Genomic DNA, 27,845 nt, shown 5'->3' with positions numbered 1-27,845 from the left:
ATCCTTAGGCAAAGTCTGCTCCTCCTGGCTGGGATACCTGTCCCCACCCCTCTTACTTTCACGGGGTCTGGTATTAGAGCCCCTTGCTTATGAGGTCCTTTCAGCTAAGGGTGACACTCCCTCCCCCCCTTTGGTACAGGTTAAGCACAGTTCTGCTCCCCTTTATTCATACAGTAAAGACAACAACCCTAATAACATTTCACTACCCCTGCATTCAGTACTAAAGTGATTTGTAAGCCAACACCAGACAAAGTTGATCACTTTGAGCAACACTGCTCTATCTGCTGGATGTCTAGGCAGAGTAGGTATGTTCATGAATTTAAAGTTCTGTGTCTCAAGATCTTTCAGAGCTAGATGTAAGTCCTAGATTCTGTTGGAAAGGTGGGATTCATTCATAAATACAATTTGCTCCTGAACTAGCTGTTAGGGGAGAACTCTTTCAGACCCTTCTTAGAAACAAATACGCTTAAGGGCAAAAAATAAAGATAAACCCTTTCCCCCTCATATGCTGTGAAATGAGTAGGGCCAGCCAGAAAACAATTCTGTTTTTTGAAAGCTTACAAGGTTTTGAACTTGTTCTTGTTCCAGTACTGAATGAAATGGGAATCAGGACCTATGCTTCCAGGCCAAATTTAAATGTTAGGTTCCAGCAGCAAAATAATGAAATAAAAATAGAAACCCATGATCTATATGAACTGAGTTTCCTTATTTCTTGGATATCAAGTTTGTCACTCTCTGATTGATCTGATAATGAATGAGTACCTTAATACTCAGCCTTTCCAAGATCTTCTATCCGAGAGACTTATGGAAGGATTTCTCTAAGAAAGGGGACAACTGATTCTTGACCAAGACTAATTGTACTGCTTGTGTTACATGATATTGTCTTTCCTTCACCAGCCTGTTTATGCAATCTCAGCCAAGTCTTATAAATACTAATATTTAATACAAAAAAAAAATCCCTACCAGCTCATGCATTATTAAGGAATTAGCCCATGTTTTACAGAATCAGCCCGAAACAAAAACAAATCAGTCAATCTACAGAAACAAAAATATAATAAGACAGACCTTCCACAAGAATTAATATGTAGTATTTAACCAATAATGTATAAGTAAATTTTAGGACCACATCTCTTCCCAAGCACCTCTCCCACCTCCACCTCCAAAGAAGCTCACAGAGCATCTGATAGATGGTGGTATGCTCCATCCTCCCTCTGACATTACTCCTTGGGATTTGAACAGTCTCTTGAACAACAGAGGCTTTAACAGAAGCCAGATGTTTTATTTTAATAAACAGAAGCTGTAATTTGTATGAAAGTAGTTTCAGTACAATGCACGGATACTCGGTGTTTGTCATGTTCCTTGAAATAAGAAATTTATTATCTTTAAAAAAATGACAGCCTTTAGGTAGCCAAAATTAGAATAACACAATCATCCATCTGTTGTGGACTCCCTCAGGATTTCAATCTATTGTAAAATTTGCAAATCTGGAAAAAATCAAATTAGATTGGGTTGTTATCCCTTTAAAGATCAGAGGAGAAAAAATAACTGATAAATCTTTATGCAGTTGCAATACTTAATTATAAACAGCAACACAAATCTTAACTGAAGTTAACTTTCTATTATCAGCCCTGAAAATGGACTCTGATTTGTACTCAGATGAGAGCACATGCACATAGTGTGGGCATTACAAGTTAATTAATTCTCTCTGTCTGCCTCCTGCCACTGGTACTTTCTTGTTTGCTTTTATTTTTCCTCTGACCTAAAAAAATGAATAGTCCTAGAGCTAAACCATGGTTCTGATAGCAAATGGAGCACTGAGCAGGGCAAGGAATGGGAAACTGCAGTGGTGATGGAGGGGGAGATATAGCATCTGTAGAAGGGAAGGGAGACCCAGTGTTGAAATAAACACTTCCTATACTTGTAGTACAGATGTAGTTTTCCCTTTGTCCCAATGCTGACTTCCCAGCCCAACCCCCAACCACACATGCCCTTCTTGGAATATGCCAATAGCTCTAGCAGCCTCTCCTTACATGCGGGAAGTACAAGCAACCTCATTATAGCTGCCTCCATCACAGTTGCACTGGGCTGAGGAGTTGAAAGCCAGTCCTCTGTTCCTCTCCCTCTCCTACCTGCTCAGGAGCAGATACAATTTGATGCAAAGGGTACAGCTGCAGTTATAGAGTGCAGACAGCTAGCTTGGGTATAAATAGCAGCCTAGGGGGTGAGACACAGCTTGGTGAGTGGAGTGTCATAAACACCTGAACCCTTATTGGATGTACCCTAAATGGCTTTCTACATGCTCAGGCAGTGTCTCCCACACTGACAGGCTATTTTAGTCCCTCTGCATACCCATTGTCAAAGCATTTTCCTGCCTCAGCCAAAGGCTACAGCAGCAAAGAAAGGTTTTGGCAGTGGGGAGGCGGCGAGGAAAGGCTCTGATAGAGGGAAGCTTTTCCCTGCTGCTTCCCTGCTCCTGGAGAGTTTCCCTGCTACCTCCTCCCTGCTGGAGACTTTTCCATCTGCAGTGATACTGTAGGTAGCCTGCTTTTCATTGTGGTGTGTAGCTACACGTGTAGTGCCTGTATTCAACACTCCACCATATGTGGAGACTTAGCCTTCGTGTCCTGTTAATTAAAAAGTCACATAAGGGAGCCGGTAATTTGATTGATTTTTAGATAGTTATGATGACGGCCATTTTTTCACATCTGTCCTATTTTGTTTCTTGTTCTTACATATTCCTAGTGTCCAAATGCAAGATAGAATATGCTACTTTTTAAGACAGAAAAAGAAATCACTTCACCACGTTCTGCTTGGGAAAGTTAAGATCTAAAGCCCAGCATACAAATTGTGACAAGGTCAGGCCAGATGGCTACAGGAGAGTAATAAAAGGCAGATATATTAGCCCCAGGTTAAGTAGGTCCCTTTTCCCTGGGTAAGGTAACAGGGAAGGTTTCAGAACAATCAGGAACCTTCTGGAGACAATTAAGACGATAGGCTGATTAGAACACCTGCAGCCAATCAAGAAGCTGCTAGAATCAATTAAGGTAGGCTAATCGGGGCACCTGGGTTTAAAAAGAAGCTCACTTCAGTTTATGGTGTGCGTGTAAGGAGCTGGAAGCAAGAGGCTCTAGGAGCTGAGAGTGAGAACACATACTGTTGGAGGACTGAGGAGTACAAGCATTATCAGACACCCGGAGGAAGGTCCTATGGTGAGGATAAAGAAGGTACTGGAAGGAGGCCATGGGGAAGTAGCCCAGGGAGGAGTTGCTGTTTCACAGCTGTTCCAGGAGGTACTCTAAACAGCTGCATTCCACAGGGCCCTGGGCTGGAACCCAGAGTAGAGGGCGGACCCGGGTTCCCCCCCAAACCTCCCAACTCCTGGTCAGACACAGGAGGAGTTGACCTGGACTGTGAGTTCATGAAAACGGCCAAACTGAGGGCTGCTGTGAAGCTCCAAGGCAAGCAAATCTGCCAATAAGCGCAAGACCCACCAAGGTAGAGGAGGGACTTTGTCACAAAATATAACAGAGAGAATGGACTTGGTTACAACACAATAGTTGCCTGACATGGATACAATATGTTTAAAATTTGAAGTGTAGACTAGACCTAAATGTGTCCCTGTAAACAGGTATAAATCCTTGAATTTATGGAGTATTGCGTCATTCAATATACATATTAACTGATCAGCTTGTCCTCTACACAGTTCAGTTAGCCTGAGATGCATTCTAAGAGCAATGTTGGCAGATTGCTGTTACATATCAAGCTGTCATTACAAATGCACTGTGCATGCACAACATTCATAACTTCAAGCTTCATAACTTGGGCTAGATGTGAAGTCATGGTAGAAGAACAACCCAAGGGGTGACCTTTCCAGAGGTGTGATAAATAGTGGGTATGTGCTTCCTTTTCATGGCTTGCTGCTGGCATAGGGACCTTTTGCTCTGTGCCTAGAGAGACTTTTTTCTGACCAAATGTGCTGTTTAGTTTGTTTACGTTTGTTGCAGTTGTTTCTTTAGGTAGTTTAGATGGATTGATTCTAGGCCATTGGAAAAGGTTATTTGCAGGATAGATGTACTATTGTCCCAGACACCAATGGAAAACAAGACAAGGCACAAGAAATGTGGTTTAACAAGTCACAACTTTATTCACACATCTGAGAAACTAGCTAGTAATAATTCATCCAGTGTGGGTCAGATTTCCTTCTGTGAGCCATATTACCTGGGGGGAGAATTGCCCCCAACCCGTCCACTCCAAGCCCTTTACCTGGTTCTATTAAAGTTGCTAGGATACCACTGGTCAGTCCTCCATATGAGGGTTGAGACAATGGGGGAAAGGTGTGGCCTCTTGCTGTACCAGACATTATACCCACCCGTATTTTGGGGGATGCCCTCTAATACTAATTCCACTTCCAGTTTATCAAGGAACTGAACCCTCTATTCACATTAATCTGCACCAGACATTTGCCAGATTGGAATAGCATGAACTCCTTACCACCCAACCTCCTACCAGGTCTCTGGGCTGCTCAGAAGAAGGTGAAAAAACCCATACCAACCAGGCCAGTCGGCAAAAAAAAATCCTTCCCAGCCCCAAAAGCATGACTAATGTAATGCCAACGGTTAGGTCCAGAAATCTGGCCCTACTCAAATTGCAAAGTGTTACAAATCAAGAAAATGTGTGTTATTTCTTATTAATATTATTTATGACCTCATCTCCCTGTTACTGTTACATGTCTTAATGCATATAGTGCATTCCAAGGAGGCTGTAAAACAGGGTTGTTAAGAAACCAGGCAAGAAGAATAAAGCAATGTCCAGATAAAGGACGTCGCCTCAAATGCATTAGCCATGTTTATAGCCTTGAGACTCAACTCTTGTGGCAGGGCTGTTCGGCCAATGCCGAGAAGAGAGGTCAAAAGACACTGAGGGGTCTGTTAAGAGGTACCCCTAGCAAAGAGAGAGGGGGAAAATAGCTCAGCTGCAAGTTGGCAGAGAGAGATAGTCATAATGCTGTAAGCTGACACAGAGACTGCCTGAGAATCAGAGTCTGCAAGCTGTAACTTGAGGCCCAAAGAGAATGGAGTACCAAGGTACAGCTGTTACTACCTAGGGGTTTGAGGGGAATGACAGCATAGGTAAGACAATATGCATATAGGTCTCTTTTATTTTAAACCTAATTCTCTAAGCTCTGTGTACCATTTTGACAAAATAAATTTTACTTTGTTTTGGGGAAACTGCTTCTGTGTCACTGGTTACTATTACTGATCAGAGGCTCCTAACGTAGAACTTGGTCCAACCCCACTTAGACTTACTAGGTAATACAGCTGGCAACCAGGGAAGTGTAAGCTGGAGTGCACTTGGAGCTTGGTTGGATTCCAGGGATCCACCCCAAAAAGAAGTGGAGGCATGGGCCTACCTCTTGAAAGATGTGCACTCAAGGGACTAGGAGAGGGTCTAAGAAGAGGCATCCTACACAAGGACTGAAACAGGGGAATGAGGAGAAACTTTGGAATTAGGGTACAGAATGGTGCCCCAGAATGGTAAAGGCGTTTTAAATCCTCACCTTGGGTGCACAGAGCTGCACCCTTCAGTGTTGCCAGTCATCTAGGGAGTCCCCTTTTCCCCACTGTTCCTCCACACCAAGCCCATGAGGAGAGGGAGGGAAAAGGGAACAATCCTTAAAGTGGCACCAGGGGTTTTCTTTTCACTGCTGGAGCAACGTTTCCCTACCTCTGAGGCTGTGAAAGGGGGTGGAGGGTGGACATTTGTGCTAGGTTTTACTCCCATGTTCATGCCATGAGTCACAATGGTCCAAGCTTCTCAAGAAGGTTCTTGAAACACAGCAACACAGAAGGTGCATCCCTCAAGTGAGAATATGCAGAGAGGGCTGCCCAAGCTCAATAATGTACAATTGCAAAAGCCTTCTGAGAGCAATCGTACAAATGCTCAATCATACAAAAGCAGAACTTACAATTCACTTCACATTTGACAAGGCTTCAGCCTGACACCTGGCTTTATATTAAAATCCATTTGTCAGTTTATAAGTTTGTTTCTTTATGCATTTTTTTCTTTTCTAGAGCAAGTTCTTAGACAGATTAGCCATCAAATGGGCAATCTTGTATTTTTACTAAAAGAGTTGTCGGTGGAGTTTAAGTAATCCAAAAATTAAAGGTTAACTTCTAAACTGCATGACATATCTCATAATTCCATATCTAATTAAATGAGAGCTGTGTGGACAGAACAGTGTTCATCTTAAACTACAGAAATCTATCAATCTCTGATGTGTTATTAAATCTGCCAACACTTTAAATAGTTTTTCTTAAACTTGAATTATTTTACTATTAACTAAAAAATGCCCTTTAGATGTCTAGTCAACTTTACTGAGGAGAAAAATAAAACATGAATAATGACTCAGTGGCTGCAACAGCAGCCTTTTTATTTCTTTATGGTGAGTAAAAAAAATGAAGGAAAAACAAAATGGGGCAAAGGGAAGGGGCATATTGAAACAGAAACATAAGTTTTGTTGCATGGACCTGATTTGATGCTGAATGATTAAGGGATGCCTTAGAGTGAATACCATAGAGCAGAGGTGGGCAAACTACGGCCCGTGGGCCACATCCGACCCATGGGACCATCCTGCCCGGCCCTTGAGCTCCCGGCCAGGGCGGCTATCCCCTGGTCCCTCCCCCGCTGTCCCCCTTCCCTGCAGCCACACTGGTAGCACAGCTTGCACCCGCCCACCTCCCAGGCTTTCCAATAAGCCTGTCCTGACGCTCTGAGTGACATAGTAAGGGGGCAGGGGGAGAAGGGTGTTGGATAAGGGGCAGGAGGTGTCAGGGGGCAGTCAGGGGACAGGGGGTGGTTGGATGGGGCAGAGGTTCAGGGGGGTGGTCAGGAGATGGGGAGCAGGGGGGGATGGAGAGGGGGTAGGGTCCTGGGGGGGCAGTTAGGGACGGGGGTCTCAGGAGGGGGCAGTCAGGGGACAAGGATTGGGGGGGATTGGATGGGTTGGGGGGCCAGGGGGGGGCCTGTCAGGGGGCAGGGGTGTGGATAGGGGTCGGGGCAGTCAGGGGACAGGGAGCAGGGGGGGTTGGATGGGGGTGGAGTTCTGGGGGGGCAGTTGGGGTGGGGGGTCCTGGGAGGGGGCGGTCAGGGGACAAGGAGCCGGGGATTGGATGGGTCGGGGGTTCTGAGGGGGGTAGTCGGGGGGGGGGGGGAGTGGGAGGGGACGGATAGGGGACAAGCTGATTGTGGAGGCACAGCCTTCCCTACCCGGCCCTCCATACCTTTTCACAAGCCCTATGTGGCCCTCGGGCAAAAAGTTTTCCCACCCCTGCAATAGAGTATGAGGTAAAGTTTATTATCTAATAATTTCTTTCTGTTCTTAACATAGTCCATTAGTCCAAAATACTTGGTTGCCTTCCTTCTTTAGAGGTGAATGGGAGTGGCTGAAGATATTGATTAGCAATTTGTCCATTTAGCCCTGTCACTTCCTATTAATACCCAGACAGCTAAACATAATCCTTGCACAAAATTTAGTATCAGTTCAATTTCAGTTTAATGTTATGAAACCTAATTTAGTAAACAAACCTTTAGAGTTAGTAAGAATACAACCAATTTCTTTCACTACTGATAGGAATTCTTGTTGGTTCAAAGTTTGTGTTCTTTAAATCATTGCATCAGGACAAATTGTGAATCTGATTCTTGCCAGAAACACCAGCCACTTGTGCTTCAGAGTATGCTTAGCATTTTCAATCAAGAGATATGGGTGGGGAAAAATCTCTTTCAGATGATATTGGTCATTTCCTTTTCTATTGAAACTGATCCTTGACCTTAGTGGCCTTGGCCATCAGAGTTCGAGATCCTGAAACTTATCAAATGTAATGAACTGTTTATTTTCTCTTTTGGTTTTGGTCTAGGTCTAGGTTTTCTAACTTTGAAGTAAATAGTGGTTTATAAAAACTACGAAAACCACTACCTAAAAAACCTAGTTGTTTTCATTTTGGTTTTGATCTTTTCTCTTCTTCTTTGATTTTTAATGTTGCCAGCAAGATATCTAAGTAGCAATCACCGTTTAGCATATTGTTTACAAGTTTGGGAAGGGAAAAAAAATCCTCTGTCTGGTTATATCTGCTTATGCTCAGAACTGGAAAAGTTATCCACTTTGGGGAAGGAGCTAATTGAGGAGGAATAATTCTATACATTTTTTTTTCTTATTTTGTGGGTGCTTTTAGATTTTTTGCTTTTTTTATTTTTATGTCTTCAGTGGAACCACAGGCCATTCAGAGATGGGGCAGGCTTTGTATTTTCCAAAAGTGTCCCAATACCCCGGTGGATCTGAAATGAGAACAGACTTGCTTAGTTCTTAAATTATTGTGAGATATGCAGTTAACAAATATTGGTGGAAAACCTTTTAAGTCAGGCAGTTCCTTCTGGGATTCAAAGTGGATGATTGTCTGTTTGCCAAGATTACATAGTACCCACTTGAAGATCTGGGGGAATCTTTCTGCTCCTTGCTATGCTTCTGTGAAGAGATTTTCGCAGAAATGCACTTTAAATCATTAGCTTAAGGCACTTTGGAGTGTGCCTCAGTGCCCTTAAGTCTGTTAGCTTCTCTGCACTAACTCCCCACGTGCACACTCTGACTGTGCAGGGAGCTGCTGCACAGCACCTACTGTGGATTTTTCCCTCATGTAAACTAGCCCCGTGTGTAACTCCAATCTGAGCAGAGACTGCCCTGAGTATTCCTTGTACTGTTTTGTGGAATCCTGGCTATGCTGCGTGTAGGAGGCCCTATTCTGCATCAAACTTGGGACCCTTTTCTCCGGCAGATTATGGGTTCATGAGCTGAGAACAGGGTAGCCATAATTCCATGTTTGCTGAGGAGTCAGTAGCTGCCTCACAAATGGAACACTTACTTGCCTCAGAGTTGTGCTTGTTTGTGAGCTCTGTCATGGTGTTGCATAGTGGGGAAAGAGGAAAGGTGTCAGTAAAGAGAGTTCCAGCAAGATTCTTGTACAACCCACCAAAATAATCAATCCACATATACAATAAAATCTCTATTTGTATTACAAGAGGTAAAAATCAAACATGAATATGGACTATGTAATAATGTCTATAAGAAATCAGCCAATTAATGATAGCTTGACAGATTGGGAGGGGGGTTGGCCCTTTATTTATAATCGTTTAAAATAAAAGATACAAATATATGTTAAACTGCAACCGCACAGACCTTCTTATGTTGTTTGTCTTAGATTACAAATTCTTGCTGTCAGGAAACATATCTAGGGCCCTACCAAATTTTCGTTCCTTTTTGGTCTATTTCACGGTCATAGGATTTTAAAAATGGTAAATTTCATGAATTCATCTATTTAAATCTGAAATTTCAGGGTGTTGTAATTGTGGGTCTTGACCCATAAAGGAGTTGTGCGGGGGTGGGGTCAGAAGGCTATTGCGGCGCAACTGGGGGGGCTGCGATACTGCTACCCTTACTTCTGCACTGCGGCTGGCATTGGTGCTGCCTTCAGAGCTGGGCAGCTGGAGAGTGGCAGCTGCTGGCCAGAAGCCCACCTCTGAGGGCAGAGCCACTGCCAGCAACAGTGCAGAAATAAGGATGGCGTGGTAAGGTATTGCCATCTTTACTTCTGTGCTGTTGCCTGCAGAGCTGGGGCCTCAGTCAGAAGCCACCACTCTCCGGCCACCCAGCTCTGAAGGCAGCGCAGAAGTAAGGGTGGCAATACTGTGGTCCCCCATAAAATAACCTTGTAACCCCCCTTCAAATTCCTTTTGGATGAGGACCCCCAATTTGAGAAACGCTGGCCTCCCTCATGAAATCCGTATAGCTTAAAGTAAAAGCACACACAAAAGACCAGATTTCATGGGGGGAGACCAGATTTGATGGACTGTGACACGTTTTTTGTGGCCATGAATTTGGTAGGGCCCTGAACATATTTGTCTACATACAGAACCAAGACATTGGGCCCTGTTTCTGACTGGGCTATCTTGGCACTCCTGTACTATCAATATTAAATTATACTAATAAACTACAGTGGTAAGCTCGCTGCCACCATGTGGTCCTCCTGCTGGAAAGAGAGAGAGCCAGACCCTTATCTGGGGTAAATTGGTATAATTCCACTGAAGTCAGTGGAGCTGTGCCAGTTTACACTATGTCATAATCTGGTTCAGAATGTCTGAGTTGCATTAGCAATGGCTGTCAATGCAACAAACAGCTTTGTTGAACTTGAGGTTTTTCCAGTTTACCTGTAGAGGAGATAGACTAGTAAAGATGTTATGAAGCAGAATGATATGAAATGGAAATTCATATTAATGTAAGTTAAACAGTAACTTTCTGTTTTTTTCCCCAGCACTAAAATACAATGTGTCTATACTTATTGCACAGTTTCATTCAGAAATTATTATTATAATTTTACAAAGTTCTTGTCTTTCAATCATTATCAGTTTTACTAACTATATTTTTATCAGCAAGGAGACTGGTATCCAAGCATGATCTCCGTTGCTACTTGGTTCTGTAGCTCTTTAGGCTCCTGACTGCTGTTGCAGCTTCTTTAGAAGACTAGCATGCATAACTTAATGAATAACTGGATTTATTCATATTCAGTTAATTGGCCTCTGCAGTGTGCTAAAAAGGGATGGGGTGGTTGGCACCTTTATAACTTGATTAGTTTCCACTAAACTAAGAGATAACATCTCAAGGTCTTCAGCCTAGGTCTCCTGTTCAGACAGTTTAATGGCACAAACTGCCAGTTCTATCAGTTTAGTCCTTAAATCACCAAGAATTTTTGTTACAAACTATTCTTGCTTGTTTTTTCATGCCAGACCTATAAGTACAGTCATCCTGCTTTCTCTCTCTGCTCTCTGACTGTTGCTAGTAGTTCATGTTTTTTATTTTGTTTGCACAGTTACATCACTTTATTAGCCAGTGTCCGTTATCACAAAATGGCTATATTTTGTCTGTAGCATTACTTAAATATTCTGCAGTAAATTGGAAGAGATCTAAAATAGTGAGAAGAAAATAGCTAATGGAAGACAAAAGGAAAGAAATTGGGCTCACTCAGAAGTCCCTGGAAAGGAAAGAGGTAAAGAAATTAAGGCAACAAAAAAATTGTATTGGAAAGGTTTGGGAATCCAAAGAATGGAATCTGTAGTGAGAAAGAAAAAGACATAGTATTCTTAGAAATTAAATGTGAGGGGTCCAGACGATAAAAGTATTTTCAGATTTTAAAAAAGGCAGGAAAAATTCTCTTGTAGAATTTATCCCCCTTTTCTGGTTGCTGCTAAATTATTCGTTGCCAGGGATGACTTTTGTCCTTGGCTTATAAAGATATTCTGAAGAAAACTGTATTTTTTTTAATGAACCGGATTGCACTAAATAATGGGTATTTTCAACCAAAGAGCAGGTAACATATATATTTAAAAAAATCTCTCTCCCCTACTACTAAATTGTCCAGTCTGTGTCTTTTCCAGTGGGAAAGATTATCTTACTCTTTTTATTGCCACATACTGTATTATTTTCAGTCTGAGTTTTTAAAGGGTAAATGTGTGGAATCCTGACATCCATCAAATCATGAAATTATATATGAATTAAGAAACATCTATTTTGCATTTCATTTTTTTTAAAAATAGAATTACACGTGTTCAGTATAGTTCTTTGTTTCCTGTGAGCTTTGAGAGGAAAGTGATTCTGTCCCTTATGTTTAATTCTTTTGCGGGATTTGACATATGGGAAAATGCTGCCATAGCCTGTTCTGTTTAATTGAGGTACCTGCATCACCTCTCCATCTAATTGACAGTTCAGAGATGTTCTGCCTTTTGTTTGAGGAGAAATCATGTTCTTATTGAGAAAATTGATCTTTTTGTGCTTGAATATTGAAAACCATAGTGTTTCAAGACAATTAAACATAACAGTTTTATTGATAAATGTCAGATCAGTTTTGTGGAGAATTAAATTGTGCATATTGAATCAGACATAGTTTGGACTTCATTACAATCACAGTCAATCTTTCTTCCCAAGAACAAAAATCTACCTGTTGTCCATGGATTGTGATCTACAATATTTAAATATCCCATAAAATGTTTTGGTAATCTTAAAGGAACATTAAGGTTTTATAGCGCCAGTTTTTTTAAGTAGATGGTGATAGTCCTCTGGATTCTAAATATTTTGTTTTGCTTTGTTTTGTTAAATCTTCATTTCTAGTCCATTAATTGAAAAACAAAATGAAAAGTCATAACTCTTTACATAAGGTGAAAAGTACAATTTTTATTTTCCCTTTGCTAGCTCTGGATTTGCAGTTAACCTGCACTATGTTCAGAGCTATGATTACATCAGATATACTAGTACACAAGAGCAAGAGTTTTTGGCTTGACAAGGTACTACATAATGTGGAATTGTTATTAAATCCAAACCCCATGTTAATTTTATCTTCCTTCAAAATGCAGAGAAAAATATAAAAGGGAATATGATAAAGGGAAAAATATTTTCCAGCAACTAAGAAATTATTACAATGGAGAATAAAAGGCAAATAAAATCAATGAAATCAATTATGTTCTTTGAATACCAAGTGGACAATAACAACTCACTATTGTAAAATTGAAGAAGAGTCTCGGACTGTGGGCTGTGATGCAGTCATTTTTCATAGTATCATTGGCCAGTTCTGCTCCTAATACCAGCACAACCAGCCAGATGAGTTTCACCCCGTTATAGGACGGGAGGGGAGGAGGGGATTTTCTGTTGACTCAGAAACTGCTTTGCCATTGGTTTTTCAAGTAGCCGTGGCATTTAGGTGAAACAGGCCTTTTGTATCATGGACAGTTTGTTCCATAGAAGAAAATATCCAATAGGTCCAAACCACGGTGCCTAGAAGTTGGGGCTCTTCTGCTGATGATGATCCTGCTCCTTGTCCACAAAGAAATTTTTCAAAAATGAAAAATGTACTCCTTTCCCTTAATGACAGGTCATGAATGTTCAGGGGTTTAGTTTCAGTGAAACTATGATCATTTGCTTGGAAGGGAGAAAGCATTATCCAAAACAATCAGAATGCAACACGATGATTCCTGCACTGTTCAGCATCAAACTTTCCTGATGGGGATCAGAGCTCACTCTGAGGAGTAAAGGCCACTCTCTTATCTTCAGTAAGCAAGTGCTTCCTTTTTAACAGACCTGTAAGTTGCAGTTAGTCTTTCATACAATCCTCTCATTTCACAAGGCATTCTAACTTGGGTGCCTGGAAAAATAACTCCTCCATATTGTTGTGGGCTTGCTATTTAGAGCCCATTAGAGAAAGACCTTGTCTTGCTCAGAGAACAAGTGATTTTTCTTACCTATAACTGGTGTTTCTCAGATGGTACAAGGTCAGTTTCTAATTACCTTAATTCTTTGATGGTTATATCTTATTAATGTTTTAATACACAGTGTGACGGTGCACCCCAGAAGGCTTTATGGAAATATGCTTATGAATGTATATATGACATAACTGGAATATGTTTTATGCTACATATGCCATGTAACACATCTCTGTAAAGGTTATGATCTAGTGAATCTATTCATCCTATTGATATGCACGTATCATTTTTGTATTTGAAATTATGAATATAAAGATTTGTTCAGCTTCTTGAGAAAGGAATGGGCAAATTAAGTGCCCAGTCATGAAACACTTAATGAACAATGGATCTTGGAAGCCTCCAATCCACATAAGAAGTCTACTTGAGGATGTTCAAGGTGGCATTTGAACCATGGCTGCTACCTGTAAGTTCTGAGTCATGCATGGACGTGTGACTTGCCCATGTGACTCCAAAACTCCATCTTGTAGCTGGGATTCTACACAGGGGGAGGGAGGAGTGTCCATCCAGAAGAGAGAGTCTATTTAAACCCCCGGGAGACCCCTCCATTTTGTCTTCAGCTGGCTCAAGAGATATCCTCTCCACCCCCAAGGATACCTGAGAGAAACTGGAACAAAGGACAGTAACTACAGGGGGTGTGAGTGATTGCTGGACCGAGACTAGAAGGAGACTAGTCTGTAAAAGGAAGCTTACTGGAACGCCTCTGAGGGTGAGGTTTTATCTGTATTCAGTTTTCTTACTGTAGTAGGCATAGACTTGTGTGTTTTATTTTATTTTGCTTGGTAATCACTTTGTTCTGTCTACTATTACTTAAATCCTACTTTCTGTATTTAAAATCACTGTTTACTTATGAATTAACCCAGAGCATGTATTAATACCGGGGTGGGGGGCAGCTGTGTATATCTCTCTATCAGTGTTATAGAGGGTGAACAATTTATGAGTTTACCCTGTATAAGTTTTATACAGGGTAAAATGGATCTGTTTGGGGTTTGGACCCCACTGGGAGTTGGGCATCTGAGTGTTAAAGACAGGAACACTTCTTAAGCTGCTTTCAGTTAAGCTTGCAGTTTGTGGGACGTGGTTCAGACCTGGGTCTGTGTTTGTGGCCAGCAAGTGTATCTGGCACAACCAGGCAGGTTCTGGAGTCCCAAGCTGGCAGGGAAGGCAGGGGCAGAAGTAGTCTTGGCACATCAGTTGGCAGCCCCAAGGGGGTTTCTGTGATCCAATCCGTCACACACAGCTTGTGTTTTCTTATCACTGTTCTACTGTTGAACTCTCTCTCTTCTTTGTTAAATGTAATTTTCCTGTATTGTTGTTTTCTTTACTCTTTCAATAACATTTTGATCTATTTCATGTGATCCAAATGGAGGGCTTGTTCTCTTAGTTGCTCTTGTTAACCTTTTTCATTCCAGCCAGGACTTCACCTCCCGCAGCTTGTATATATTTTATCTTTAGTGCAATGGTATCCATGGCTTGTATGCAAACAAGGAAACTAGAGAGCTCACTTAAATTGGTACGAGTAGTTCCTTTAGTTTGGTTTCTTATGTCTGTTCAAGTGGGATGGGAGAAAATACCCATCAAATTAGAAAGTGAGCTGATCCGTCACAGAATTATCACTTACATCCTGGGAAAATGGTATATTTTGGTTTCTGCTGAATATATATGTTAAAAAATGTGAAAACTGATCACATATTGTAACAAAATCATGCCATCCACTAGATAGATGACAAAAACCTGCTTAGTGTCAATTTTTTAGTACTTACTAGCCAGGACCACAAACTAAACTAGAAAATGAAAATTAGAACCTGTCAGACCCTGGACCCCTCCAACTCAGAACATTTATTATGTGTTAATTGTTTGCTGAGGACTCTATACTTGTCTTTGATTATAATGTGTATGAGAGATAATATCCTTTCGTTAGGTCTTTTGCATTTAGGATTTAAATGTGTGATAAAATAATATTTTTAGAGGATGCATAGTTTTAATGCATCAGATTTATTATTTTTTTGCTCTTGTGATAAACTCAGGACAAATGGCTGCGAGGGGGAGAGGGGTAGAAAACAGTCTCAGAAGGTTAAAAGGCTCTCCTCCCTATCAACTGGGGAGGGGTGACTACATGTCAATCAGGTTCAGCTGAGAAGCGGTTACCAGAGATCATTTAGGATCAGCTGAGAGGGAGATACCTGAGGTCAATTAGGATCAGCTGATTCCAACCAAGGGTGGCCTGGGACCTTTTTAAACCCTCCCTGGGGGGCGGGAAGGAGTCAAGCTACCAGGCGAGTAGCAGCATGGGAGCAAGCCTCTCCAGGAGGGGAGGCTCTATTCCCTCCCATAATGGAGAAAAACAAGCCCAAAACATTGACTGAGGGAAGGACGTACTGCCCCTGTGCAGCCAAGAGGGACTGTTTTACCCCCACCCCGTCTCACCAAGGGTAAAAACAGCTGAGGCTTGCCACACTCTAGTTTACAGCTTTTAAATTCAATACGAAGAGCGTAAAGTAGAGGCGTACATTACAGTCATACAGAACAATAAATGAGGAAAGTACTTTTAGGTCCCTTTCAGTTCAATATTTTCAATATGTTTGATGAGATTTACAACACGGTATGTGCAAACAAGGTTGGCTTTACACTCGTGAGGTCCCAAACTGCTGGAAGGGAGGGAATTGGGCCAGGAGTTACAGTTTTGTCTGTTTCACCTGCCAGAGCGAAGATGTTATGCTGAGAATGGAGGTATCAAGGAGTAGGGCCCCAGCTAGTTCCTGTTCTGGTTGTGCTGAAGGCTGGTTGTGACCATGAGAAACATGCACATAATTGCTTTTTGTTTTCAAACATCTTTTAAAAAAAGCAGACGGTTCAGTTGTATATAGTTTCCTGTAATAATCTTTGCAGAGATTACTGACAGCACTTCAGATACAAACAATGTTCTGGATTTGGCATTAAAATATGTAAAAATATTACCTTCATCCCATTTTCAATTAAAATCATCGTTATAATGCAGACTTTTTACATATTTATATTTATATTTGCTTTTGTTTTTAGCTGATGATGCAAATGTGAAGAATGAAAGCCTTTCATCTGTGCAGCAGCTTGGCATTAAAATGACAGTCAGGTACATTGCATTAAAATATTTCTCTTCTGTATTTCTAGAGTTTGATTTTTTTGCAATGACTTTAATGATATTTAATCCATCAACTCAACGTTTTGTACCATTTAAATCTAAAGATCATTTTTGAGAGAATGAATATTTACTTTAAAAATGAAAAAGGTATTAGTACATGGTTAAATTATCTGCAACAAATTAAATAGGTTATTATTCATTATTTTTCTAAGGGCTAATTGCAACTTGTTTAGCAAGATTTACAGCTAACCATACATTATAGAATCTTAGAAATATAGGCCTGGAAAGTACCTCGAGAGGTCATTTAGTCCACCCCCCTGCTCTGAGGCAGAACAAAGAACATCCCTGGCAGGTGCTTGTTTAACCTGTTCTTTAAAACCTCCAACAATGGAGGTTTCACAGCCCCTCTTAGAAGCCTATTCCAATGCTTAACTATCCTTCTATTTGGGTATGTCTACACTACGAAATTAGGTCAAATTTATAGAAGTCGGTTTTTTAGAAATCAGTTTTATATATTTGAGTGTGTGTGTCCCCACAGAAAATGCTCTAAGTGCATTAAGTGCATTAACTCGGCGGAGTGCTTCCACAGTACCGAGGCTAGAGTCGACTTCCGGAGCATTGCACTGTGGGTAGCTATCCCACAGTTCCCGCAGTCTCCGCTACCCATTGGAATTCTGGGTTGAGATCCCAATGCCTGATGGGGCTAAAACATTGTCGTAGGTGGTTCTGGGTACATATCGTCAGGCCTCCGTTCCCTCCCTCCCTCGGTGAAAGCAAGGGCAGACAATCGTTTCGTGCCTTTTTTCCTGAGTTACCTGTGCAGACGCCATACCATGGGAAGCATGGAGCCCGCTCAGCTCACTGTCACAGTATGTCTCCTGGGTGCTGGCAGACGCGGTACTGCATTGCTACACAGCAGCAGCAACCCATTGCCTTGTGGCAGCAGACAGTGCAATAGGACTGGTAGCCGTCATCGTCATGTCCGAGGTGCTCTGGTCGCCTGTGTGAGGTCGATCAGGAGCGCCTGGGCAGACATGGGCGCAGGGACTAAATTTGGAGTGACTTGATCAAGTCATTCTCTTTAGTCCTACAGTCAGTCCTATTGAACCATCTTATGGTGAGCAGGCAGGTGATACGGATTGCTAGCAGTCCTATTGCATGATCTTCTGCTGGGCAGACAAGAGATGAGGATGGCTAGCAGTCCTATTGTACCATCTTCTGCCGAGCAGCCATGAGATGTGGATGGCATGCAGTCCTTTTGCACCGTCTGCTGCCAGCCAAAGATGTAAACAGATAGATGAAGTGTATCAAAACAAGAAATAGACCAGATTTGTTTTGTACTCATTTGCAAACCCCCGCCCGCCGTCTAGGGGACTCATTCCTCTAGGTCACACTACAGTCACTCACAGAGAAGGTGCAGCGAGGTAAATCTAGCCATGTATCAATCAGAGGCCAGACTAACCTCCTTGTTCCAATAAGAACAATAACATAGATGCACCATTTCTTATTGGAACCCTCCGTGAAGTCCTGCCTGAAATACTCCTTGATGTAAAGCCACCCCCTTTGTTGATTTTAGCTCCCTGTAAGCCAATTCTGTAAGCCGTGTCGTCAGTTGCCCCTCCCTGTGTCAGAGCAACGGCAAACAATCGTGCATCTGAGTTGAGAGTGCTGTCCAGAGCAGTCACAATGGAGCACTCTGGGATAGCTCCCGGAGGCCAATACTGTTGAATTGTGTCCACAGTACCCCAAATTCAACCCGGCAAGGCCGATTTAAGCGCTAATCCACTTGTCAGGGGATTAAAAATTGATTTTAAGAGCCCTTTAAGTCGAAATAAAGGGCTTCATCGTGTGGACAGGTGCAGGTTTACATCGATTTAACACTGCTAAATTCGACCTAAAGTCCTAGTGTAGACCAGGGCTTAGAAATATTTTCCTAATACCTAACCTAAATCTTCCTTGTTGCAGATTAAGCAGATTATTTCTTCACCAAATTTCTACATCACTTTCTACAGGAATTTCAGACCCTGAACTTGCAAAGGATCACACCCATGCTTAACTTTAAAGGCATGTAATCCTATTAAAGTCAACAGGAGAGCTCATGTGAGTGAGGTTGCATAAGTGTGTGCAGGTTTGAGGCCTAAATTTCCAAATGATCTTAAAGAATTGCCTCACATGTAGGACTTCACAATAATCTTATCTTGAAATCACAAAGACATGGATAATGGAAGCAAGATTTATGTCTGAAAGAAATGGTTGAGGCCTTCTAGCACAGTGCAGATTTAAAAAAAATACAATGTTGGCATCTGCTGCAATCTGAATATCCAGGGACAGCTGAGGATATACTAAGACTCCTATGACAGGTTGCAAACCTTAGTAACAAATGTCTGCTGTGCTCCTTCAATAGAATCTAGACCAGTTCACCAGTTGCTTCCCGAACTGTCACCAGACTGAGTCCCCAGCCCTAACCACAGTATACGTTTCATTACATATAGGGCTATGAGTTCTTAACTTTTCATAAATCCTAGAACTGTATTAAATGCATCCAGTAAAACATGTTCTTATTTTTAAAGAAGATTTTTAAACATTTTATGTTTTACATTTATTGAAACTTAAGTGTCTAAGTTTGTTTAAACTTTATTTTATTAGGTATGGTAAATATTTAAATTTGCTGAAAGATGGTGCTGAAAATGATCTGTGCCTGGTGTTAATGCACTGTGATAAATTTCTGAAACAACAGCAAACATCTGTAAAGTCCTCACTTCGTATCCTTTTTAGATGACACAAGTTAGATTGACCAAGACATTAGTGACAGTTGTCACTAATCACTGTCAAAGAAATTTTTCATTTATCTTGTTCTTTAATTCCTGGTGGTGGTGCAGACTACGTAGTATTTTTCATTACATTTTATGCACACATAAAAGAAAAATCCATTATTATGAAACCTTTATATCACTAAAATGTGTACTTGACAGAATAACTATATGATCTTTGACTCTAACCCTCGTCCTTCCCTTTCATTTGATTATTAAACTTGCTTGTGTGTCTTGTCTGGTTTTGATTTTAAGCTCTTTGGGGCAGAATCATGTCTTTCAATATGTTTGTACAGTGCCTAGAGCAATTAGCTCTGATCCCCATTAGGTCTGCTAGTTTCTTCTGTAATATTGATGATAATATTATTAATATTCAACATTTAGTCATCTGCAGTTATAATTTGATTTGCACTACGGTTTTGATCTAATATTTTTTTCAAATCATTGTGTATTTTACTTGTTTGTGTAAAAAAAACACAAAACAAAAAAGCCCTTTGACAGGCTATCCTACCTAGTAATGTGTTTGGTTTATTATTTTATACAATATTTAAGGATGCTGGCAAAATATACTTCATTTTTAAAGCCTTTAATTTTTTTATGTTTACTATTGTTTTATACCTCCTTGGAAGTTTGGAAGCTACAACCTGTTTTCTTACTGAAATGTTTGTATCCACCCTCCTCTTTATTACATGCTGTCATAAATATAAAGGGAAGGGTAAAGACCTTTAAAATCCCTCCTGGCCAGAGGAAAAACCCTTTCACCTGTAGAGGGTTAAGAAGCTAGGAGAACCTCGCTGGCACCTGACCAAAATGACCAATGAGGAGACCAGATACTTTCAAAGCTGGAGGGGGGAGAGAAACAAAGGTTCTCTCTGTCTGTGTGTTGCTTTTTGCCGGGAACAGAAAAAGAATGGAGTCTTAGAACTTAGTAAGTAATCTAGCTAGATATGCGTTAGATTTTGTTTTGTTTAAATGGCTGATAAAATAGCTGTGCTGCATGGAATGTATATTCTTGTTTTTGTGTCTTTTTGTAACTTAAGGTTTAGCCTAGAGGGATTCTCTATGTTTTCAATCTGATTACCCTGTAAGGTATTTACCATCCTGATTTTACAGAGATGATTCTTTTACTTTTTTTCTTCAATTAAAATTGTTCTTTTAAGAACCTGATTGCTTTTTCATTGTTCTTAAGATCCAAGGGTTTGGATCTGTGTTCACCTATGCAAATTGGTGAGGATTTTTATCAAGCCTTCCCTAGGAAAGGGGGTGTAGGGTTTGGGAAGGATTTGGGGGGGAAAGATGTTTCCAAGCGGGCTCTTTCCCTGTTAGACGCTAGGTGGTGGCAGCAATAAAGTCCAAGGGCAAAAGGTAAAATAGTTTGTACCCTGGGGAAGTTTTAACCTAAGCTGGTAAAAATAAGCTTAGGGGGTTTTCATGCAGGTCCCCACATCTGTACCCTAGAGTTCAGAGTGGGGAAGGAACCTTGACACATGCACATATTTGTTTACTCTTATAAAAGTACTTATGGGTGTTGGGCCATTAGTGTTAACTTAAAATAAGCATTCAAGCACCTAGGTTTTGGTGTTTTTGTTTGTGTTTTTCTAAGGGTCATGGCAGAATTACGTGGAATTTGCAGAGAGGAAAATTAGTTCAAAGTCTAGGGGCCTAATTTACCACAATGAATTTTACTCCAGTTTTATACTGATTTAACTTTAATGGACTTTTTATGTTCAAGAAACCATCTTCAGTGTAGCTACACTAGTGCAACACTGGAGTTGCTACAATAGGACCCTGGGTCTACACATCTTGACATTGTTCTGTTTGGATTGTTATATTAACTTCCAGATTCCCATTTTTTTTAAAGTACCTGATTTGTTGTGATTCACAATCTAATTTTTTTTTATTATTATTTTGCTGATTCTTTGTTCCTTGGAGAAAAGAAACGTGGTTTTATGCCAGCAATAGTTTGTTCTTTGTCAGAGTTCCTTAACGTTCTCCTACAGGTTGTCTGCAGCAAGGTTATGCTGGCTATGACTGGTTTGCGTCTTCTGTATTTCTGATAATGTCAGGAGAGAGAGAGAAAACATTAATATTTCTTCAACAATTTTCCAGTCTTCTCATCTCAGCATTTCTCTGGCTGCGAAGACTGCATGTTTCCGTAAGACTTTAAAAGCTTTTCTTTTTAAAGGTGGCTTTGAAATTTTTTAAAGGAATGTTTATCAGTTTCACTGAGTTATTGTTTCACTTTTCATTAAGATCCTCTAACTGAATGCTTGTCCCTTAAAAATTCTCTCAGAAAAATATAGATTTGACATTTGTTCAAATGGTTGTTTAAAGGCTATGAAATAATGGGTAGGCTAATGGCAGTGTTATTGAAAGTTAAAGTTGGCAATAAAATAAACTTTATTGTTTGTGTTAAATTCTTTGTGTAGGGAGAAGGTACTATTGAGTGGCCTTTTTATTATTATTACACTGTGCAAGTTCATTGTTTTGATTATTAGCTTTGTTGTATTATAAAACCAATAAAAGGCACAAAATATCAGAGTTGTACAGAAAAATACTAAAATGCTTTAGTAATTAAAAACTTCCGTACTGACCAAGTACCGAGTAATTCCATATTTCAAATGGCTGGTATTTAAATCAAATGGCTGGTATTTAAATCAAGCTAGTTACACAAGCTCCATAATTTTCATCCTTTGTTAAATATGATGTCATCTATTTTAAAAAATCTCTTTTGTTTGGTATTGTACTTTGTCAGGTTCTGTGACTGGTGTAAATTAAACTATCAGCTATAGTCAGTCACTGCAAAATTGTGGGCTTATTAGATGATTCTCTAGCTCTTTTTCAAGAGGGTGTTTGTATATTCCCAGTTGTAGTACATACCGTATGACTAGCACCTGGTCCAATTCTGCTGCTGTTCCAGCACAGAGAAGGTTGGCTTCATTTTGTGAGTCTGTTTGTGCTGACCATCCTCCGTACTGAGGAGTTTGGTATCTTCATAGCTAAATTAACAAGTGTGGAACCTCCAGGCAAAAGTATAAAGCAGTTTTAGGCTAAAGATCCCCACATTAAATGTTAATTAGCTCCACCAAAGCATTAACATGTACAATCCAGAACTCAGCTCTACCTCCTCTTTGCCCCAAACAGGAGTCTTAATTTCTCCCATTATGTAACTCTCCGTCTCATCTGAGGTGTCACCTATATGGAGTGGGAGGTTGTACTATACATGCAACCTCCTGTGAGCCAGGACCCAAAGGAAAAAGAAGGAGAAGTTCAAAGGAATGCACGTCTTCATCAAGCCAAAAACACATTACTTACAAACCACACACCCATCTACCCAGCACATTCCACACTGGTAACCTTTCATTCCCCATTCTCCCATTCAAATAGAACTTCACTTCTACCCTCCATATATATTCTCCTCCACATACACACACCACACCTGGGCAAATCATGACAGCTCCATCCAATTCTCTGTCCACTACATAGGATTGCAAAAAGCATCTGTCATAAATATAAAGGGAAGGCTAACCACCTTTAAATCCCTCCTGGCCAGAGGAAAAAACCCTTTCACCTGTAAAGGGTTAAGAAGCTAGGATAACCTCACTGGCACCTGACCAAAATGACCAATGAGGAGACAAGATACTTTCAAAAGCTGGGAAGAGGGAGAACATCAAAGGGTCTGTGTCTGTCTGGGTGAGGCTTTTGCCGGGGACAGAACAGGAATGGAGTCTTAGAATTTAGTAAGTAATCTAGCTAGATATGCGTTAGATTATGATTTCTTTAAATGGCTGAGAAAATAAGTTGTGCTGAATAGAATGAATATTCCTGTCTGTGTGTCTTTTTGTAACCTAAGGTTTTGCCTAGAGGGATTCTCTATGTTTTGAATCTGATTACCCTGTAAGGTATTTACCATCCTGATTTTACAGAGGTGATCCTTTTCTTTTTACTGTTTCTTCTATTAAAATGTTTCTTTTCAAGAACGGAATGCTTTTTTTCATTGTTCTAAGATCCAAGGGTTTGGGTCTGTGGTCACCTATGCAAATTGGTGAGGATTTTTACCAAACCTTCCCCAAGAAGTAGGGTGCAAGGGTTGGGAGGATTTTTGGGGGGAAAGACTTTTCCAAACAATGCTTTCTCAGGAAGCCAGAGAAACGTTTGGTGGTGGCAGTGGAAAACCAAGGGCAAAGGGTAAAATAGTTTGTACCTTGGGGAAGTTTTAACCAAAGCTGGTAAAAGTAAGCTTAGGAGGTTTTCATGCAGGTCCCCACATTTGTACCCTAGAGTTCAAAGTGGGGAGGGAACCTTGACAGCATCAGTCTCCTATTCTCCACTCCCTCATTTATAAACAACAGTCTCTATGTGTCTACTTGGGCAATGAATGGGGAGGGGAATCTCACCCTTCCTACTCACAAAGTTAACATTCATTAAAACATATATGTAATAATGAATTGGGCTGTCAACCAAGAGAAATAGCTTGTAAACCTTTTTGTTTCTCTCAACAGTTTCTCTCTCTACAGTTTTCCACTCATTTTACCACACTTTTCTCCTGCTTCTGGTACCAACGAATATTTACTTATTTAGTAGTGTCTTTTAAAGTAAAATCATACATTTTCTTCTGTAGTAAGTAACAATTATTATTTGTTGTTTGCTTTGTTGGTCAGGTACACCTATCTATTGACACAGCAGAATCTGGCATCCACCCCATCTATTTTTGCAGTGCTCACTACATTGAGATGTTGCTGAAGGCTGAGTTGCCACTTGTCTTTTCAGCTTTCCACATGTCTGGTTTCACTCCATCACAGGTAATTTACAAAAGCATATTAAAGCATTGTTAAATGTTTGACTTAAATCCACAAAATCAAGGCTATTCAGAGAAGGTTGAAGCTACTATAGCTCAGGTACATAACAAGCTATAAAACCCAGCCACAATAAAATGACTAAAGAATAAAGTTTTAGTCTTCAGCCACACAAAATAAATTGTTGTGAAAATCAGATAACTATTCATTTTGTAGGCTTTTTAATATAGATTTTTATGTTTAGGACTAAAAGTACACAGTTAAAACATTTTAAAATGGAAAACAGTTGACTTCAATGGAACTATGCCAATTTACTTCAGCTGAGGAGCTGCCCCTTCCTGTTTTATGCAAAAGCTTGACCAAAATGTGCTGGATTTTTTAATGGAATCATAAGGGGTAAAAAAATCTCAATGGCACGGTCATTTCCGGTAAGGGGCTAAATTCTGTAGTACATTTGTATTGTATAAGACAATTCAGCTTATATTGGAGTTAAATTTCCTGATATCACAACCAATCATTACAATTAAGTGAAAAAGCAAGCCCAAATCCATATATTAATGTAATATTAAGGCTGAGATTTTACTCAAACACAGCAACCTTAGGTCCTCTCATGTGTGTTTCCATCGTGCTTTGAAGACATAAAGTCCCATGTAAGTGCTGTTGCTTCTAGAGATTTACTCAAGGCTATGGATGAACAAACATGCAGGCTCTTCTTCACCACCTTACGGGTGGGGAAGGGTGCTGAAAAAGATCAAGAAAAAGTCTTATAGTTGCACAGGGCTTAACTCATTGAAAAGGTCATTTTGTGCCAAAATTTGGAGGCCCAAGTGTGTTCTTTATGGGAATGGATGTGGATGTGATGCAAGAATTGATTAAAAGAGAGAAAACATGAACTCATCAAGATTTACAATGTCTGAATTTGATTCTACTTCCTTATGTATACTGCTCAGCCTTACCCATAAAGGATAAAATTTAAAATATAAGAAAAAGCTGCCTTTCAAAGTGAAAGGAACGGACTGTTTTTTTTAAAATGAGAAAGGGGAGGAAGTATAATAGCACAAGGCATCAGTTCACACATGGCCTGATCCAGCTGTTGTTGAAGTCAATTGTCCTTGTCTAATTTAGGATTAAAAATGTGGTGTTAGTACCTGTTAATGAACCTATCCTTACAACACACTTTTTATCGTCCTTTAGACAAGCATAGTGAGCAGGATCTGGCCCCAATAAAGGTTAATTGCCTAAGTTTCAGAGATGCTGAGCATTCCCAACTCCCACTGGATTCTCATTCCTACAGGACAGATGTTCTTATCACAGAAAAGCTCAGATGAAGCGAATGAATATCTTAGTATTAAAGCATTGGACTGGGATTCAAAGACTTCCTGTGCAATCTTGAGCAAGTCACTTTAAGGCCTCATTATCAAAGGTGTTGAGATCAAGAATTCCCAAGTCAATGAGAGTTGTTGCTGCTCAACTCATCTGAAAATCAGTTCCTGAATTTCTTTATTCTTCAGCTCCCCATCTGTTAAGTGGAGGTAGTAATATTGCCCTTCCTCCACAGGGGTGTTACGTGGATAAAATCATTGTACGTGAGGTGTTGAAATACTACAGTGTTGAGCAGTTGAACAGCCTATTAACTAAATAAATCAATATTAGTATTAACGCCTTTATTGGAAGTCTCAGCAGGGATGTTAAAAACTCAGTGAATATGGAGATTGAACTAGACCTCCATGCAGTCCCTTCAGGGTCAGGGTTGACGCATACTGGTGGGGCAGCGTAGAGAAAGGTACTGCACAAGCAGAATAATGCACGCTATTAAGTGGAATAGAGGCTTTCCCTCCAGGGATCTCACTTTCACAAACACTGCATTTACTTTTAATAATAATAAATAATCTGTCTTTTGAAAAATATATGAGATAATTTGTATGCCAAGTTTTATCACAATTCACAGTAATACCCACGGCAAGAATAAGCTTGTAATGGAAACACGTAACTAGAATGGACACCACTGTAATAGGCACACATCCTCTGGCTATATTATTGTGTTATTTTATTGCAAAAGATAATGCTTCATTTAACTATGAAAGCAACTTTAACATATATAAATGTCAGTGTACAGGAATACACAACTGAATGCAGTCTCATTCTAAAGCATAGCCATTGTAATCTAATTAGAAACACAGTACTTTCTGCTGCTTCATATTTTTAAACACTTAGGAGCTGATTAACAAAGGATTTGTGGTCTAGAGCTAAATGAAGTGTGCTGTACACAAGGGATTAAGCAACAAATTGTGATTTAGAAATGGAAAATACACAAGCTGCTAAAGCCTGTCTCCCATACCATTCAATTAAATCCAAAGCTGCCTCAGGGAAGGACCTACCATTCATTTACAAGGCACAGAAATTCTTTAATTTAAAGGGAAACACACATTAAATATACCTTCAAAGACCTCCATGCCATTTAAAAAAATCTTAATAAAATTCAATACATAAAGAATAGTTTATTTTTTCTGTCATTAAACTTTGAAATTTGTTTCAGAGTAACAGCCGTGTTAGTCTGTATTCGCAAAAAGAAAAGGAGTACTTGTGGCACCTTAGAGACTAACCAATTTATTTGAGCATGAGCTTTCGTGAGCTACAGTTCACTTCATCGGATGCATACCGTGGAAACTGCAGCAGACTTTATATGTACACAGAGAATATGAAACAATACCTCCTCCCACCCCACTGTCCTGCTGGTAATAGCTTATCTAAAGTGATCATCAGGTTAGGCCATTTCCAAAACAAATCCAGGTTTTCTCACCCTCCACCCCCCCCACACAAATTCACTCTCCTGCTGGTGGTAGCCCATCCAAAGTGACAACTCTTTACACAATGTGCATGATAATCAAGTTGGGCCATTTCCTGCACAAATCCAGGTTCTCTCACTCCCTCACCCCCCTCCAAAAACCCACCCCCATACACACACAAACTCACTCTCCTGCTGGTAATAGCTCATCCAGTTGTCAGTTTGGATTTGTTTTGGAAACCTGGATTTGTTTTGGAAATGGCCTAACCTGATGATCACTTTAGATAGGCTATTACCAGCAGGACAGTGGGGTGGGAGGAGGTATTGTTTCATATTCTCTGTGTATATATAAAGTCTGCTGCAGTTTCCACGGTATGCATCCGATGAAGTGAGCTGTAGCTCACGAAAGCTCATGCTCAAATAAATTGGTTAGTCTCTAAGGTGCCACAAGTACTCCTTTTCTTTTTGAAATTTGTGTTTCAACTTAAACAATTATAGATTCATAGATACTAAGGTCAGAAGGGACCATTCTGATCATCTAGTCCGACCTCCTGCACAACGCAGGCCACAGAATCTCACCCACCCACTCCTGCGAAAAACCTCTCACCTATGTCTGAGCTATTGAAGTCCTCAAATCGTGGTTTAAAGACTTCAAGGAGCAGAGAATCCTCCAGCAAGTGACCTGTGCCCCATCCTACAGAGGAAGGCAAAAAACCTCCAGGGCCTCTTCCAATCTGCCCTGGAGGAAAATTCCTTCCCGACCCCAAATATGGCGATCAGCTAAACCCTGAATACATGGGCAAGATTCACCAGCCAGATACCCAGGAAAGAATTTTCTGTAGTAACTCAGATCCCACCCCATCGAATATCCCATCACAGGCCATTGGGCCTATTTACCATGAATATTTAAAGATCAGTTAATTACCAAAATCATGTTATCCCATCATACCATCTCCTCCATAAACTTATCGAGTTTAATCTTAAAG

General features: G+C 40.4%; 1 protein-coding gene across 1 annotated transcript in view; it reads left to right on the top strand.

The window, feature by feature from the left end:
• The window catches only part of TBC1D32 (TBC1 domain family member 32), a 180,305-nt gene that overhangs the window by 136,564 nt on the left and 15,896 nt on the right, over positions 1-27,845 (top strand). The window contains 4 exon segments of the mRNA XM_077812143.1: positions 16,390-16,459; positions 19,115-19,230; positions 21,279-21,433; positions 23,940-24,080. Of these exon segments, the coding sequence (XP_077668269.1) occupies positions 16,390-16,459; positions 19,115-19,230; positions 21,279-21,433; positions 23,940-24,080 (482 nt within the window).

Source organism: Eretmochelys imbricata, chromosome 3 (assembly GCF_965152235.1).
Source record: "Eretmochelys imbricata isolate rEreImb1 chromosome 3, rEreImb1.hap1, whole genome shotgun sequence".
NCBI lineage: Eukaryota > Metazoa > Chordata > Testudines > Cheloniidae > Eretmochelys > Eretmochelys imbricata.
The sequence above is the reverse complement of the archived record's forward strand: the minus strand, read 5'-3'. Positions and strand labels throughout refer to the sequence as shown.